General features: G+C 40.0%; 1 protein-coding gene across 12 annotated transcripts in view; it reads left to right on the forward strand.

Annotated features, from left to right (window-relative positions):
• ACACA (acetyl-CoA carboxylase alpha) overlaps positions 1 to 16,446 on the forward strand; it is a 283,052-nt gene that overhangs the window by 39,236 nt on the left and 227,370 nt on the right. For 2 of the 12 annotated variants that reach the window (XM_049702253.1, XM_049702255.1), the window contains exons 1-2: positions 230 to 2,842; positions 2,939 to 3,080. The exons of 4 other annotated variants lie outside the window; for them this stretch is intronic. In XM_049702253.1, the coding sequence (XP_049558210.1) occupies positions 2,965 to 3,080 (116 nt within the window). In that variant the 5' untranslated portion in view covers positions 230 to 2,842; positions 2,939 to 2,964. Of the gene's footprint in view, positions 1 to 48; positions 201 to 224; positions 2,843 to 2,938; positions 3,081 to 16,446 lie in introns of those variants that run through there. 6 more of the 12 variants (XM_033431580.2, XM_033431578.2, XM_049702254.1 and 3 more) reach the window with 5 other exon arrangements.

Consider the following 16,446-nt stretch of genomic DNA (forward strand, 5'->3'; position numbering starts at 1 on the left):
GGGCTCGCCGGCTGAGGTGGGAGCGGGGGCGGGGCGGGGCCGGCGCCGTGAAGCCCCGCCCCTCCCCCGTGTGCCGGGCCGGCCTGGTGCTGCGCGGCTGTCAGCCATCGCCGGGGCTGCAGGCGTCTCCTCCCGCCCAGCACCGCCTCCGCGCAGGGGCTCCGGTACCGCCGGACCTCGGACGCCGCCGCCGCCTTGAGGTGAGGGGAGGGCCGCCCCGGAGCCTGCGATCCGGGACCGGGAGAGGCTGGGCCCCGGGGAGGGGCGGCGGCTGCGAGGGGCCGCCTCCCATCTTCCGCTGCACGCGGCCCGGACTCCATCCCGTCCGGACCCGGTGCTTGGCAGCCCAGCCCTCCCCGCAGTTCTGGGGCCTCGAGTTCCCCTCTGGGGAGACCTGGGGGGCCTGGGGTCTCCGGGCGTGGGAACTCAGACCCCGGAACTGGGAGGCGTACAGCCCAGGGCCTCTAGGAAGGGGCTGGTGCGACTGCCTGGAGCGGGTCCCCTCATCCTCCCGCCCCAGCCCCGGCGTGGTCTGATCCCTTCCAGACCCCTGTCTCTAATGGGACCCTGCGCTCGGGAAAGGGAGAAGGACCCACGTGGGAGGGGGATGTTGAGGGTTGGGTTCAGTTGCGCTGGAACTCTGCCTCTTTTGCAGAGTGAGGTGTGGGGTGCAGAGACCCGGGCTTCTGTTGCTCTCGCTGTGTCTTTGTATCGTGGTGGGAGCCAGGGCCGGACGAGGTGTCCCTTGCCAGTTCCTGCTCCCAGGGTTTTATTATGTTTTCTGTGTGGGACGTAGTAAAGGTACATGCCTGCTCTTAACTCTATCCCTCACCTTTGCCATACTTACCAAGGGAAGCTATCGGAGATAGGACGTCGCAAGGTGGTGTGAGGCTAATGATTCCAGAGGAAAACGTGCCTGAAGGTCTTGCCCGGGTCAGCGCCAACATTATTTTTGGATTTGGACGCGGGAAGGTGGCCGCTAGCCGACACTTGGAATCAGCTCTAAATATCAGGGACTCCAAGTAGGCCTTGTGGGTTTTATAGAAACAAGTAAGAATAAGCTAAAAACTGCTCAGGTTGCCGAAATACTTTAACTTTAGGTGTTTTTGTTTGGGGGTTTAAGATTGAAATCAAAAGACCCCAGGAATTCCTGATTCCATTTCTCCTTAAGCAGTGTTTCAGTAATTTCCCAATGTGTGAAACAAACCTAATAGCCTAGTCTTGAGTCTCAGAAGTTGGTCCCCCTTGACTCTGTTTTCATTCTTTTTTTCCCTCCCAGTCCACAGTGCAGATTGAGAAGCATGCTTTGGTTACATGCTTTCTTCTTCCTGGGGGGTGGGGGGGTAGGAATTCTCTGCTTTGTCTCTTGCTTCTTGGTGGGGATGCCTTGGATGTCTGTGAGGAGAAGGCTTTCTGTGCTGCCTATTTGATAGGCACTTTTTTTTTTTTGTGGTACGCGGGCCTCTCACTGTTGTGGCCTCTCCCATTGCGGAGCACAGGCTCTGGACACGCAGGCTCGGCGGCCATGGCTTACATGCCCAGCCGCTCCGCGGCATGTGAGATCTTCCCGGACCGGGGCACGAACCCGTGTCCCCTGCATTGGCAGGCGGACTCTCAACCACTGCGCCACCAGGGAAGCCCAGGGAAGCCCCTTGATAGGCACTTTTAAAAAAGCACTGTGGTCTAATAGAGCAGGATGCCTGCTTACTACAAAATAGCAACTCTCTTCTCCTGCCTCGGTTTCCTCATTTCCAATAACAGGAGGACTCTTGTGACTCCAAAAAAATTACCAAACATTGGAAAATGGCATATGAAAGATGTCAAAGGCAAAGAATTTATGAAGTCCCTTGTGTTTACATGTTGTAGAAGTTTTGTTTTGAATTACCAGTGCAGAATAGAAATACATCTAGCATAAGATTTAATTATTTTTAAAGTTTGAAGAAATACTGAGAAATTGTGACATTTGGCTTAATGATCTTATAGTTCAGATGACTAGATTATGTCAAAGAACTGGCATTGCGAAAGCCAGCCTTAAAACTCTCTCATCAGATCCTTACCTTTTCAAAGTGCTGTGGACATGGTTCAGGTGTAGATCACTACGTAACTTTCTATTTCCTTTTCAGTCAATGACTAGGAAACTTTTTTAAAAAAATTATTTATTTTTGGCTGCGTTGGGTCTTCCTTGCTGCGCGCAGGCTTTCTCTAGTTGCGGCGAGTCGGGGCTACGCTTCGTTGTGGTGTGTGGGCTTCTCATTGCAGTGGCTTCTCTTGTTGCAGGGCACGGGCTCTAGGTGCGTGGGCTTCAGTAGTTGCGGCACATGGGCTCGGTAGTTGTGGCTCATGGGCTCTAGAGCACAGGCTTGGTAGTTGTGGCACACGGGCTTAGCTGCTCCGCCGGTATGTGGGATCCTCCCGGACCAGGGCTCGAACCCGTGTCTCCTGCATTGGCAGGTGGATTCTTAACCACTGTGCCACCAGGGAAGCTCTAGGAAACTTTTTTACCTGTCACACAGACTGGTTTAACAGGTCTGGGGCTAGTGGTTTTTTTCTTAAAAAAAAATTTTTTTTTTGATAGCTAATATCCTAAAAGTCTTGGTTTAGAAAAGAAGTAAATTAAAATAAAAGTTATTGGAATAATACATTGGAATTTAGTATTTCTAGTTGGAGGAGTCTTTTTACAATTCAGAAAAAGGTTTTTATATCATTATCTAACATGTTCTTAAAGATTAATAATAACAGCAGATACACATCAAGCGTCTTTCCAAGCCCTTAAAACAATAAGATTGTGAAGAAGTAAATGAACACCAAACACTCACTGGCCAAAAAAAATTTAACTATTGAGGTGAGTAACATTTTTATTTATTTTATTTTATTTATTTATTTATTTTGCGGTACGCGGGCCTCTCACTGTTGTGGCCTCTCCCGTTGCGGAGCACAGGCTCCGGACGCGCAGGCTCAGCGGCCATGGCTCACGGGCCTAGCCGCTCCGCGACATGTGGGATATTCCCGGACCGGGGCACGAACCCGTGTCCCCTGCATCGGCAGGCGGACTCTCAACCACTGCGCCACCAGGGAAGCCCGTGAGTAACATTTTTAAAGGAAGCCTTCATTGATCTTCCACTTTAACAGATTATTGCTTAACTCGTTTTTTGTTTGTTTCACTAATTTTAAAATTTAGTGAGTATTCACTACTTTACTTGGATCTAATGGACTGTGTGAGATGATATTAAATAGAGGAAACTATGACAAGTAGTGTCATAAGGCCACTTCACTTACACAAAGAGTATGAATCTGATTGATAGGGCATAGGTTTTTATGAGTTCAACAAGTCAATCTTACTGTGTATGCTCTAATGATACCCAGTTCTCTTACCAGTTTGTTATTTACTCACGCTACCATAAAGCCATTTAGCCTCTAGTCTCAGGATGTTTAAGGAAGCAAGTGAAAAGAGACTTCAACAACAAGGGATGTTATTGCCTTACCCAAAGGTTGGTGGTCCCAATTGGTTCGGCCTTCCAATGTTATTTGGGATTTAGACTTATTCCATCCTTTCAGCATGCTGCACTCACCCTCCTTTATATAAGGAACCACAGTAGTGTTTACCATCACATGACATCAGGAATTGAAATTGCATGGCAGAGTGGTCATCCCAGACAGAATAAGCTTGTATAATGATTTTCATTGTTGGAAATGGTAACATGAAGTTTGAAAATTCTGAGTGAATTCATGGAGTTAAGTTTGAAAAGCAGACTCAGTTTTAGAGAATTTTTTTCAAGAAGTATAAGGTTTCATTTATGAATATTTGGCTATCTCTTATGGTAGAAATAGAGAGTGCACTCATTAATGGAGTTCCTAAAAATTACCCTCAGTTTTTGTAGACTGCTCAAATCTGTCCTTAAGTCATATAAGTTGGCACACATGTATATGTATGCATTTATACACATACCAAGTTGGGGAGTTAGTAGGTTGATAGGAGCTTGATTAGTTTTTAAGTTTACTAGGTGTTATATCAGTAAATTGGCATCAAGACGACAGATAGCTGGGTTGTTTGTGTTTTGTGCTTCAGCATTTAGTAGTATTCCTGGGCCTGACAAGGCAAGCTGTTTAATTTCCCTTCGATTCCATTTTATAAAAATCCGAGTACTGAAGAGAACTTTTAGTTTTTGAATGTACCTTAGGATTTTTCTAGTCCAGCTTTACACTTAATATGAAAATATTTTATCTGATACTCCTGTTGAAAACTTCCAGCTATTCATTGAGGAGACGACAGAGTCAGTTACACAGTAACACATATTAATAAATGAGTGAATGACGTGCCATTTGTCTACTTAAATGCTCAGGCAGATATGAGATGAGTCAGAGTAGCATGAAACTAATGGGTAAAGCCTTTTATTAAACTTATTTAAAATCTTTAGTTATGCTAATACATAAGTAATATGTTCACATAGTTCAAAATTTTAAATGTACAAAAGCGTATACAGTGACAGCCTCTGTCCTAACTGTCTTGCAGCCACTCAGTTCCCCTTACCAGAGTCAAGCAGTGTTATTTATTTCTTATTATAATTTCTTAATAGTAATTATCAGACATGTTAATTTAAATTTCAAGTTAATTATTTCTTAATAATTACCAAAGATTTTATTCATATTCAAACAGATGCTCATGTATTCTCTTCCCACTCTGCCAACTTTTTAATACAAATTATACTTACTTTACACACCATTCTTCATCTTTGGCTTCTTCACTTAACATTATAGGATGAACTGTTTACATTTTTATTTTCATCAAAGTGATATGTGTACATAGTTTAAAAGTCATAGTGGGACTTCCCTGGTGGTGCAGTGGTTAACAGTCTGCCTGCCAATTCAGGGGACACGGGTTTGATCCCTGGTCCGGGGAGATCCCACGTGCCATGGAGCAACTAAACCCGTGTGCCACAACTGCTGAGCCTGTTGCTCTAGAGCCCATGAGCCACAGCTACTGAGCCCGCGTGCCAGAGCTATTGAAGCCCTCGCACCTAGAGCCCATGCTCTGCAACAAGAGAAGCCACCGCAATGAGAAGACCGCTCACCGCAACGAAGAATAGCCCCCGCTCGCCTCAACTAGAGAAAGCCTGCGGGCAGCAGCGAAGAACCAACACAGCCAAAAATAAATAAATAAATAAATTTAATAAAAAAATAAAAGTCATATTGTTCCACAAAGTTTGTTACAATAAAACAGCAGTCCTTAGCCCCTTCCCACTTTCATTTATTTTAGCTGATATATTTCTTACACTCCTTTGTCTGTAAATAAAAAACTGGTCTTCCTACATCTTGATTTTTCGTTTTTAGGTATTAATTGGATTCCTACTGTGGAAGATGAGGATTTGGTTCTCTTTCCTCTCCTTACCCTCACTGTTCACCTTTGCCTTTCCCATCTCCCACTATCAACTACCCAGTCAAGTTATGTTGTAACTTTTGTTCTATCAATATTCAGTCTTTACACTTTTATGAATGTGTAACTGCTATACACAATTTGGTTGCATAAAATCCCATGATTTCTTTCCTGTACAACTCTTTCCTTGGAGTTAATAATGGTCTTGATTTTTTTTTTTTTTTTTTTGCTTAGTTTTCTCTGTACCGATCTGTCATTTATTCAACCTTACTCTTCATCATTTTCTAAATCTCTGAGAATGTTGAGATGATCAGCTATTCTATTAATTTTTATCTTCTGTAAAATCTCTCTTAGAGTCTTCTGACTGGCTCCAACCTATAAATTGTCTGCCTTCTACTTCCAGTACATAGCTGTTGTCCTGGCTTACTCTTCACTGTCATTCTGGGGGTTCTCTTTATTTCTACTCTGCTATGGAGAAATTATTTCCCATGTTTTCCCCATTATTGGTTTATTCCCTCATTTTGGTGGAGAATATTCTCCAGTGGCATCCTGAGAATATTCTCCAGTGGCATTTATCTTCTGTAAAATCTCTCTTAGAGTCTTCTGACTGGCTCCAACCTATAAATTGTCTGCCTTCTACTTCCAGTACATAGCTGTTGTCCTGGCTTACTCTTCACTGTCATTCTGGGGGTTCTCTTTATTTCTACTCTGCTATGGAGAAATTATTTCCCATGTTTTCCCCATTATTGGTTTATTCCCTCATTTTGGTGGAGAATATTCTCCAGTGGCATCCTGAGAAAGCGTGCATGGGAGGTAAATATTTTTCCACTTACCATTATAGATTCTTCAAATTTAACGTTCATATAATATCTAATATATAGGCATACAGTATCTAATATATATATATGTGTATATATATATATATATATTTTTTTTTTACATTTCTGCACTTGACCCAGTAATGTCCTTTATAACTGTGTATGGTTTTTTTGTTTGTTTTTGTTTTTGGCCATGCTGTGCAGCTTGCAGGATCTTAGTTCCCCGATCAGGGATTGAACTCAGCAGTGAAAGTGCTGAGTCCTAACCACTGGACTGAGGGAATTCCCTATAACTGTGTATGTTTTAATTAATGATCCAGTCAAGAGTCATTTATTACACTTGGTTCTCAAGTGTATTTAGTCTCCTTAATGTAGAACAGTCACCCTAGTCTTTTTTTGTCTTTCATAGCATTTATCTTTCATTGACATTTTTAAAGACTCCAAGTCAGTTGTCTTGTAAAAGTTCCTATAACCTGGGTTTGTTTGACAATTTCATCATTATTAGATTGAAGTTAACCACCTTTGTCAAAAATACTACATTCGTAGTATCGTATACTTCTAACTGCATCACACCAAGAAGCACCTAATGTCCATTTGTCCTGTTATTGGTGAAGTTTAATTTGAACATCTAGTTATGATGGTGTCCACCATATTTCTTCATTGTAAAAATCCCTGTTCCCTTTTGTAATTAACATGTAATCTGTGAGGTGACTTTCCAGTTTTTTTTGTTGTGGTAAAATATATATAACAAAATTTACCATCTTTTTAAAAAATTATTTATTTATTTTTGGCTGAGTTGGGTCTTTGTTGCTGCGCGGGGGCTTTCTATATTTGCAGTGAGCGGGGGCTACTCTTGCATGTGGTGCGTGGGCTTCTCATTGCAGTGGCTTCTCTTGTTGTGGAGCACGGGTGCTAGGTACGCGGCCTTCAGTAGTTGTGGCTTGTGGGCTCTAGGGTGCAAGCTCGGTAGTTGTGGTGCACAAGCTTAGTTGCTCCGCGGCATGTGGGATCTTCCTGGACCAGGGCTCGAACCCGTGTCCCCTGAATTGGCAGGCGGATTCTTAACCACTGCGCCACCAGGGAAGCCTGAAGTGGGGGGCTACTCTTCATTGCTGTGAGCGGGATTCTCATTACGGTGGATTCTCTTGTTGTGGAGCACGGGCTCTAGGTGCGTAGTTGTGGCATGTGGGCTCAGTAGTTGTGGTGCACAGGCTTTGTTGCTCTGCAGCACGTGGGATCTTCTCAGACCAGGGATCGAACCTGTGTCCCCTGCATTGGCAGGCGGATTCTTAACCACTGTGCCACCAGGGAAGTCCTAAAATTTACCATCTTATCCATTTAAGAATGTACAGTTTGGTATTAAGTACATTCATAATGCTGTGCAACTATCACTGCCATCTATCTCCAGAACTTTTTTCACCTTGTAAAACTGAACCTCTATACCCTTTAGACAATAACTCATTTTCCCCTCCCTCAGCCCCCATCAACCACCATTGTACTTTCGGTCTATGATTTTGACTACTGTAAGTACCTCATATAAGTGGAGTCATACAGTATTTGTCATTTTGTGACTGACTTACTTCATCCTCAAGGTTTATTCACTTTGTAGCATATTGCTTTTTAAGGTTGAATAATATTGTATGTATATATCATATATTGCTTATCCATTCATCCATCAATGCACACTTGGAGTTTTTTCCAAGTTATAGCTACTCTGAATAATGCTGTTAAGAACATGGGTGTACAAATATCTCTTTCAGATCCTGCATTCAGTTCTTTTGGGTATATACCCAGAAGTGGAATTGTTGGATTATATGACAATTCTATTTTGAATTTTTTGAGGAACCACCATTACTGTTTTCCACAGAAGCTGTACCAGTTTACATTCCCACCAACAGCACCTGAAGAGTTCTAATTTCTCCACATCCTTACCAACACTTGTTTTCTGTTTTTTTTTTTTTTTTTGCGATACGCGGGCCTCTCACTGTTGTGGCCTCTCCTGTTGCGGAGCACAGGCTCCGGACGCTCAGGCTCAGCGGCCATGGCTCACGGGCCCAGCCGCTCCACGGCATGTGGGATCTTCCCAGACCTGGGCACGAACCCGTGTCCCCGTGCATCGGCAGGCGGACTCTCAACCACTGCGCCACCAGGGAAGCCCAGTTTTCTGTGTTTTTGGTAGTAGTCATCCTAATTACTGTGGAGTGGCTTCTCATTTTAGTTCTGATTTGTATTTCCCTAATGGTAAGTAATTTGAGGATATTGATGTTGTGCTTATTGGCCATTCGTATGTTTCTTTGGAGAGAAGTCTCTTCAAGTCCTTTACCCATTTTTGAATTGGATTTATGTTTTTTAAAAAATATTTATTTATTTATTTGTTTATTTATTTTTGGCTGTGTTGGGTCTTAGTTGCGGCACACGAGATCTTTTTTTTTTTTGTCACGTCATGTGGGCTGTTCACTGTGGTGCACAAGCTTCTCTCTAGTTGTGGCGCACACGGGCTTAGTAGTTGCAGAGCACGGGCTTAGTTTCCTTGGGCATGTGGGATCTTAGTTCCCTGACCAGGGATCAAACACGTGTCCCTTGCATTGGAAGGTGGAGTCTTAACCACTGGACCACCAGGGAAGTCCCTGAACTGGGTTGTTTTTTGTTGTTGAGTTTTAGGAGTTCTCTATATATTCTGGATATTAATCCCTTATCAGATATATGATTTGCAAGTATATTCTCCCATTCTTTGTATTGCCTTTTTACCCTGTTAATAGAGCCTTTTTTTTTTTTTTTGCGGTATGCGGGCCTCTCACTGTTGTGGCCTCTCCCGTTGCGGAGCACAGGCTCCAGACACGCAGGCTCAGCGGCCATGGCTCACGGGCCCAACCGCTCCGCGGCATGTGGGATCTTCCCAGACCGGGGCACGAACCCATGTCCCCTGCATCGGCAGGCGGACTCTCAACCACTGCGCCACCAGGGAAGCCCTGATAGAGTCTTTTAATGTGCAAACTTTTTTTAATTTTTAAGAAGTCCAATTTGTCTATTTTTTTTCCTTTGTTACCTGTGCTTTTGATGGCATAGCCAAGAAATTTTTGCCAAATCCAATGTTGTGAAGCTTTTGTTCTATGTTTTTTTCTAAGCGTTTTATTGTTTTAGGTCTTACGTTAGGTCTTTGATCCATTTGAGTTAAATTTTTGTATATGGTCTTAGGTAGGTATCCAACTTCATTTGTTTGCATGTGGAGATCCAGTTTTCCCAGCACCATCTGTTGAAAAAAAGGTGTCCTTTCCCCATTAAATGGTCTTGACACCCTTGTCAAATATCATTTGACCAAAAATGCAAGGGTTTATTTCTGGGATCTCTACTGTATCCCACTGGTCTTTATGTCTGTCTTTATGCCAATACCGTATGGTTTTGATTATGGTAGCTTTGTAGCAGGTCTTGAAATCAGAAGCGTGAGTCCTCCATTTTGTTCTTTTTCAAGATGTTTTTTGGCTATTCAGGATCCCTTGAGATTCCATATGAATTTTAGGATAGGTTTTTCCTATTTTTGCAAAAAATGTCCTTGAGATTTTGATAGGGATTGCATTGAATTTGTAGGTCATTTTGGGCAGTATTGATATTTTCACAATATTCAGTCTTCCAATCCATGAACATGGCATGTGTTTCCATTTATTTATGTCTTTAATTTCTGTCAGCAGTGTTTTATAGTTTTCATTGTACAAGTCTTTCACCTCCTTGGTTAAGTTAATTCCTATGTATTTTATTCTTTTTGATGCCGCTGTAAATGGAATTGTTTTTGTAATTTCCTTTTCAGATTGTTCATTGTTAGTGTATAAAAATGCAACTGATTTTTGTGTGTTGACTTTCTATCCTGCCACTTTGCTGAATTCATTTATTAGCTCTAACAGTTTATGTTTTTATTTTTGTGTTTTGGTGTGTGTAGAAACTTTAGAGATTTTTACACTTAAGATCATATCACCTGCAGAGATAATTGTATTTCTTCCTTTTCCATTTGGATGTCTTTTACATTTTTTTCTTACCTAATCACTCTGGCTAGAACGTCTGTTTTGAATAGAAATTGTAAAAATGGACATCCTTGCTGTATTTCTGATCTTAGAGGAAAGCTTTTAGTCTCTCATCATTGAGTATGATGTTTGCTGTGGGGTTTTCGTATATGACCTTTTTTTTGAAATTTTATTTATTTATTTTTGGCTGCGTGGGATCTTTGTTGCTGCTCATGGGCTTTCTCTAGTTGTGGTGAGCGGGGACTACTCTTCGTGGCAGTGTGCGGGCTTCTCATTGAGGTGGCTCCTCTTGTTGCGGAGCACGGGCTCTAGGCGCGCGGGCTTCAGTAGTTGTGGCTTGTGGGCTCTAGAGTGCAGCCTCGTAGTTCTGGTGCATGGGCTTAGTTGCTCCGCGGCATGTGGAATCTTCCCAGCCCAGGGCTTGAACCCATGTCCCCTGCATTGGCAGGTGTATTCTTAACCACTGCGCCACCAGGGAAGCCCTTGTTGAGTGTTTTTATCATGAAAGTGTGTTGAATTTTATCAAATGCTTTTTCTGTAATAATTGAGATGATCATGTGAGTGTTTTTTCCCTTCATTCTGATAATGTGGTGTATTACATTGATTTATGTATGTTGAATCATCTTTGCATTCTAGGAATCCAGTGGAATCCTTGCATCCCAGTTGTTGATGGTGTATAAGCCTTTTAATATGCTGCTGAATTCTGTTTGCTAGTTTTTTGCTGAGGATGTTAATAAGGAATATTAGTCTTTAGCTTTCTTTTCTTATAATGTCTTTGTCTTTGGTATCAGAATAAATGTGGCCTCATAGAATGAGTTAGGAAGTGTTCTCTTCAATTTTTTGGAAAAGTTTGAGAAGAATTGATACTAGTTCTTCTTTAATTGTTTGGTAGAATTCACCAGGGAAGCCATCAGATCCAGGGCTTTTCTTTATTGGGAGATTTTTGATTACTGTTCTCCTTACCAGTTATAGGTCTATTCAGATTTTCTGTTTCTTTGTGATTTAGTTTTGGTATGTTTTTGTTTCTAGGACTTTATCCATTTCATCTAGGTTATCCAATTTGTTGGCATACAGTTCATAGTACTCTCTTACAATCCTTTTCCTTTCTGTAGAATAAGTAGTGATGTGCCCACTTTCATTTCTGATTTTAGTAATTTGAGTCTTTTTTTCATAGTCTGTCTAGTAAAGGATGTCAATTTTGTTGATCATTTCAAAGAAATAACTTTGGTTTCATTGATGTTTTTCTCTATTGTTTTTCTATTTTCTATTCCATTTCTCTCTGCTCTAGTCTTTATTGTTTCCTTCCTTCTGGTAGCTTTGGGTTAAGTTTGCTCTTCTTTTTCTTGTTCCTTAAGTTTTAAAGTTATGTTGTTGATTTGAAATCTTTCTTTCTTTCTTTTTTCTTTGTTTTGGCCACACCATGTGGCTTGCAGGATCTTAGTTCCCTGACTAGGGATTGAACCCAGGCCATGGAAATGAAAGCGCCAAGTCCTAACCATTGGGCTGCCAGGGAGCTCCCTCTTGTTTTTTAACAGAAATGTTTATAACTGTAATGTTCCCCCTTATTTCTAATTTCACTGCATCCCATGAGTTTTGGTGTGGTTTGTTTTCATTTGTCATTAAGTATTTTCTAATTTTCCTTGTGATTTCTTCTTTGATCCATTGGTTGTTTAAAAGTGTGTTGTTTAATTTCCACAGTTTCTTCCAGTTTTCCTTCAGTTGTTGATTTTTAATTTCATCCTGTTGCAGACAGAGAAGGTACTTTGTATGACATGTATCTTTTTAAACCTATTGAGACTTAATTTGTGGCCTAATGTATGCTGTCTTGGAAAATATCCCATGTGCACTTGAGAAGAATGTGTATGATATTGTTGTTGGGTGGAGTGTTCTGTGTATGTCTGCTAGATCTAGTTGCTCTATTGTTGTTTAAATCCTTTATTTCCTTGATTATCTCTGTCTGATTGTTCTATCCATTATTATGAGTGGGTTATTGAAGTTTCCAACTATTATTGTGGAACTGTCTATTTCTCCCTTCAATTCTGTCAGCTTTTGCTTCATATATTTTGATGGTCATTAGGTGTATAAATGTTTATAATTATCTCTTGTATTAAACCTTTTATTTTTCTTTTGTATTTTTGTGGGGGTTTTTTTTGGTGTTTAGTTGTGTTTTTATAGTGAGCTGTTTAAATTTCTTTCTCATTTCCTTTTGTATATTTTCTATAGCTATTTTCTTAGTGGTTACCATGGGTATTATTATGTTTAACAAATGCTAAAGTTATAACACCATAATTTGAATTTATACTAGCTTAACTTCAATAACATACCAAAACTCTGTTCCTTTACAGGTCTGTCCTTACCTCTTTTGGTCGCTGATGTCACAAAATTACACCTTAATACATTGTGTGCCCCAAAGCGTACACTAATAATTATTTTAAATGCATTAGTCTCTTAAATTATGTGAAAACAAGATTTGGAGTTACAAACCAACGTAACAATAATACTAGTTTTTAGATTAACGATTGTTGCTTTTCTTTAAATGTATTAGTCTCTTAGATCTTGTAGAAAACAAAAAATAAGTTATAAATCATTACTACAATAATGCTAGTTTTTGTAATTACCCATATATTTACCATTATTGAAATCTTTACTTCTCTATGTGGGTTCGAGTTACTGTCTGTGTCCTTTCATTTCACCTTGAAAGGACTCCCTTGAGCATTACTTGCAGGGGAAGTCTAGTGGTAATGTACTCTCTCAGCTTTTGTTTATCTGGGAATGTGTTAATTTCTCCCTCTCTTTTGAAGGACAACTTTGCTGGATATAGGATTCTTGGTTGATAGCTTTTTATTTTAGCTCTTTGACTATATTGGCCCACAGCCTTCTGGCCTCCAAAGTTTCTGATGAGAAATCTGCTTATAATCTTACTGAGGTTTTCTTGTATGTGATGAATCATTTTTCTCTTGCTGCTTTCAAGATTCTCTCCTTGTCTTTTGACATTTAAAAGTTTGATTATAAAGTATGTCTATGTTGCTCACTTTGAGTTTGTCTCACTTGGTGTTTGTTAAGCTTCTTTTATGTTTATATTCATGTATTTCATCAAATTTGGGAAGTTTTCAGCCATTATTTCTTCAAATATTTTCTGTTATTTTCTCACTTCTCCTGAGAGCTCACAATACATATTTTGGTTTCTTGATGGTGTCCCACAGCTCCCTTAGTCTCTGTTCACTTTTCTTCAATATGTTTTCTTTCTGTTGTCAGACTTGATAATTTACATGTTCTGTCTTAAAGTTTGCAGATTCTTTCTTCTGCTTGCTCAAGTTTGCCTTTAAGTCCCCTAGTGAATTTTTCATTTCAGTTATTGTACTTTTCAGCTGCAGAATTTCTTTTTGGTTTCTTTTTAGGTTGTCTATTTCTTTATTCATATTTCCATTTTATTTAGACATTGTTTTCTTGACTTTCTCCCCATCTTCCTTTAGTTCTTTGAGTAACTTTTAAACAGTTGTTTTAACATTTTTGTCTAGAATATCTGCTTTCTGGTATTTTTTAGGAACAGTTTCTGTTGGTTTAAGTTTTTTGTTTTTTTTTTTTGAAATGGCCATATTTTCCTCTTGCTTTGTGTGCCTTGTGATCTTTTGTTGAAAACTGGACATTTGATTCTAATAATGTGGTAACTCTGGAAATCAGATTCTCTTTCTTCCCAGAATTTGATGCTTTCTTATCGTGATTTTTGTTTTTTTGACTGTTGTAGGCTGTCTCTGTGTTGAAGGTCACCCTGAGGTATAAACTTTAGGTCTCTTCAAGTCTTTTCCTGAGTCTTCCTCTGGGCATGTTAAGTCACTTTCTAATTTTTCCCTGTATATGCAGTAGTTTTTGAATGTACTAGTGTTTAGTGTCTGGCTCACAAACGGGGGAAAAAGGAAAATGAAGGGGACATAAAAAGGCACTGGTTCTTTAAGTCCCCCAGAAGTCACTTCAGCTAGAGGGGGAGGGACTTGCAACAGTGAGAGGAGGTATAACAATTGTGGCTGTCTACCTCTTTGTCTCCACCTATGTGATCAGAAACAGCAATCAGTGATCAGAGCACAGATCCCCAGTGTTTCGAAGACAGGGTTATTTTCTCCCACTTGGCTCCCGCAACCTGCATGTGTGTTGCTCCAGAAACATGTACACAGTTGGTTGATAACTGCCATGTAACTGAGGGTGGTGCATGGATAGCTGCTGCTATACTAAGAAACGCAATTGACCATAATTAACCACAATTAACCTCCAAAATCTGCCCCTGGAAGTTGCAAGCTTTCAGTAGATTCCAGTATTCCAAAATAGTTACATCAGACAGATTCTGCCGGTGCAAGTGTTGTCTAGGTAGGGAGACAGAGTCCTGGTACTTCCTACTATACCATCTTCCCAGAGTCCTCTTCTGTAAGGTGATTTTTTTAAGACACAGGAATATCCTGTTTTTGAATAATCTCTTACCCAGTGGTTTTAACATACATTTATGATTCTTGGCTGTATCAATTATGGCACTGCCGTTTGTAAAATGAAATATGTTTCTAATTGCTTCATTCTAGGAGGTAATTATTTTTAGATTTTTCTGTCTAAAACTATCTTTATCCTCACAGTTGTTGAAACATTGATTGGATCTAGAATTTTAGGTTTGAAATAATTTTCCTTCAGAATTTTGAAGGCATTGTTTCACTACCTTTAGGCTTCCACTGTTTTTGTTGTTAAGTCTGAAGGGCATTCTGATTCTTGCTCCTTTGTATGTGGCCTTTCTTTCCTCTCTGAAGGCTTATAGGATCTTCTCTTTGTCTTCACTTTTTTAAATTTCAGTGATGTCCCTTGGTGTCTGTTTTTGTTTGTTGTAGTATGCCTTTGATGGACCTTCTTAATCTGGCAATTATGCATTTCAGTTTTAGGAACTTTATTGAATTATTACATCAGTTAAAGGCTTTCCACTATTTTGTTCTGTTCCTGCTTTTGGGAGCGCCTCTTCTTCATATGTTGGACCTTCTGAATAAGTTCTCTAATACTCTCATCTTTTCTCTCTTATTATTCATCCTTTTCTCTTTTTTTTTTCCCTGTTTTTCTTGATGAGTCTGGCTAAAGGTTTATCAATTTTGTTTATCTTCTCAAAGAACCAGCTTTTAGTTTTATTGATCTTTGCTATTGTTTTCTTTGTTTCGATTTCATTTATCTCTACTCTGATCTTTATGATTTCTTTCCTTCTACTAACTTCGGGTTTTGTTTGTTCTTTCTCTAGTTCTTTAGGTGTAAGGTTAGATCATTTATTTGAGATTTTTCTTGTTTCTTGAGGTAGGATTGTATTGCTATAAACTTCCCTCTTAGAACTGCTTTTGCTGCATCCCATAGGTTTTGGAGTGTCGTGTTTTCATTGTAATTTGTCTCTAGGTATTTTTTGATTTCCTCTTTGATTTCTTCAGTGATCTCTTGGTTATTTAGTAATGTATTGTTTAGCCTCCATGTGTTTGTGGTTTTTACGTTTTTTCCCCTGTAACTGATTTCTAATCTCATAGCATTGTGATCAGAAAAAATGCTTGACATAGTTTCAGTTTTCTTAAATTTACCGAGGCTTGATTTGTGACCCAAGATGAGATCTATCTGGAGAATGTTCCACGTGCACTTGAGAAGAAAGTGTAATCTGCTGTTTTTGGATGGAATGTCCTATAAATATCAATTAAATCTATCTGGTCTATTGTGTTTCCTTATTAATTTTCTGTCTGGATGATCTGTCCTTCGGTGTAAGTGAGATGTTAAAGTCCCCCACTATTTTTGTGTTACTGTCGATTTCCTCTTTTATAGTTGTTACCATTTGCCTTATTTATTGAGGTGCTCCTATGTTGGGTGCATATATATTTATAATTGTTATATCTTCTTATTGGATTGATCCCTTGATCATTATATAGTGTCCTTCCTTGTGTCTTGTAGCATTCTTTATTTTAAAATCTATTTTAGCTGATATGAATATTGCTACTCCAGCTTTCTTTTGATTTCCATTTGCATGGAATATCTTTTTCCATCCCTGGACTTTCAGCCTGTATGTGTCCCTAGGTCTGAAGTGGGTCTCTTGTAGACAGCATATATGTGGGTCTTGTTTTTGTATACATTCAGCAAGCCTGTGTCTTTTGGTTGGAGCATTTAATCCATTCACATTTAAGGTAATTATTGATACATATGTTCCTATGACCATTTTCTTGTTTTGGGTTTGTTTTTGTAGGTCCTTTTCTTC

Source organism: Orcinus orca, chromosome 19, assembly GCF_937001465.1.
Source record: "Orcinus orca chromosome 19, mOrcOrc1.1, whole genome shotgun sequence".
Classification (NCBI taxonomy): domain Eukaryota; kingdom Metazoa; phylum Chordata; class Mammalia; order Artiodactyla; family Delphinidae; genus Orcinus; species Orcinus orca.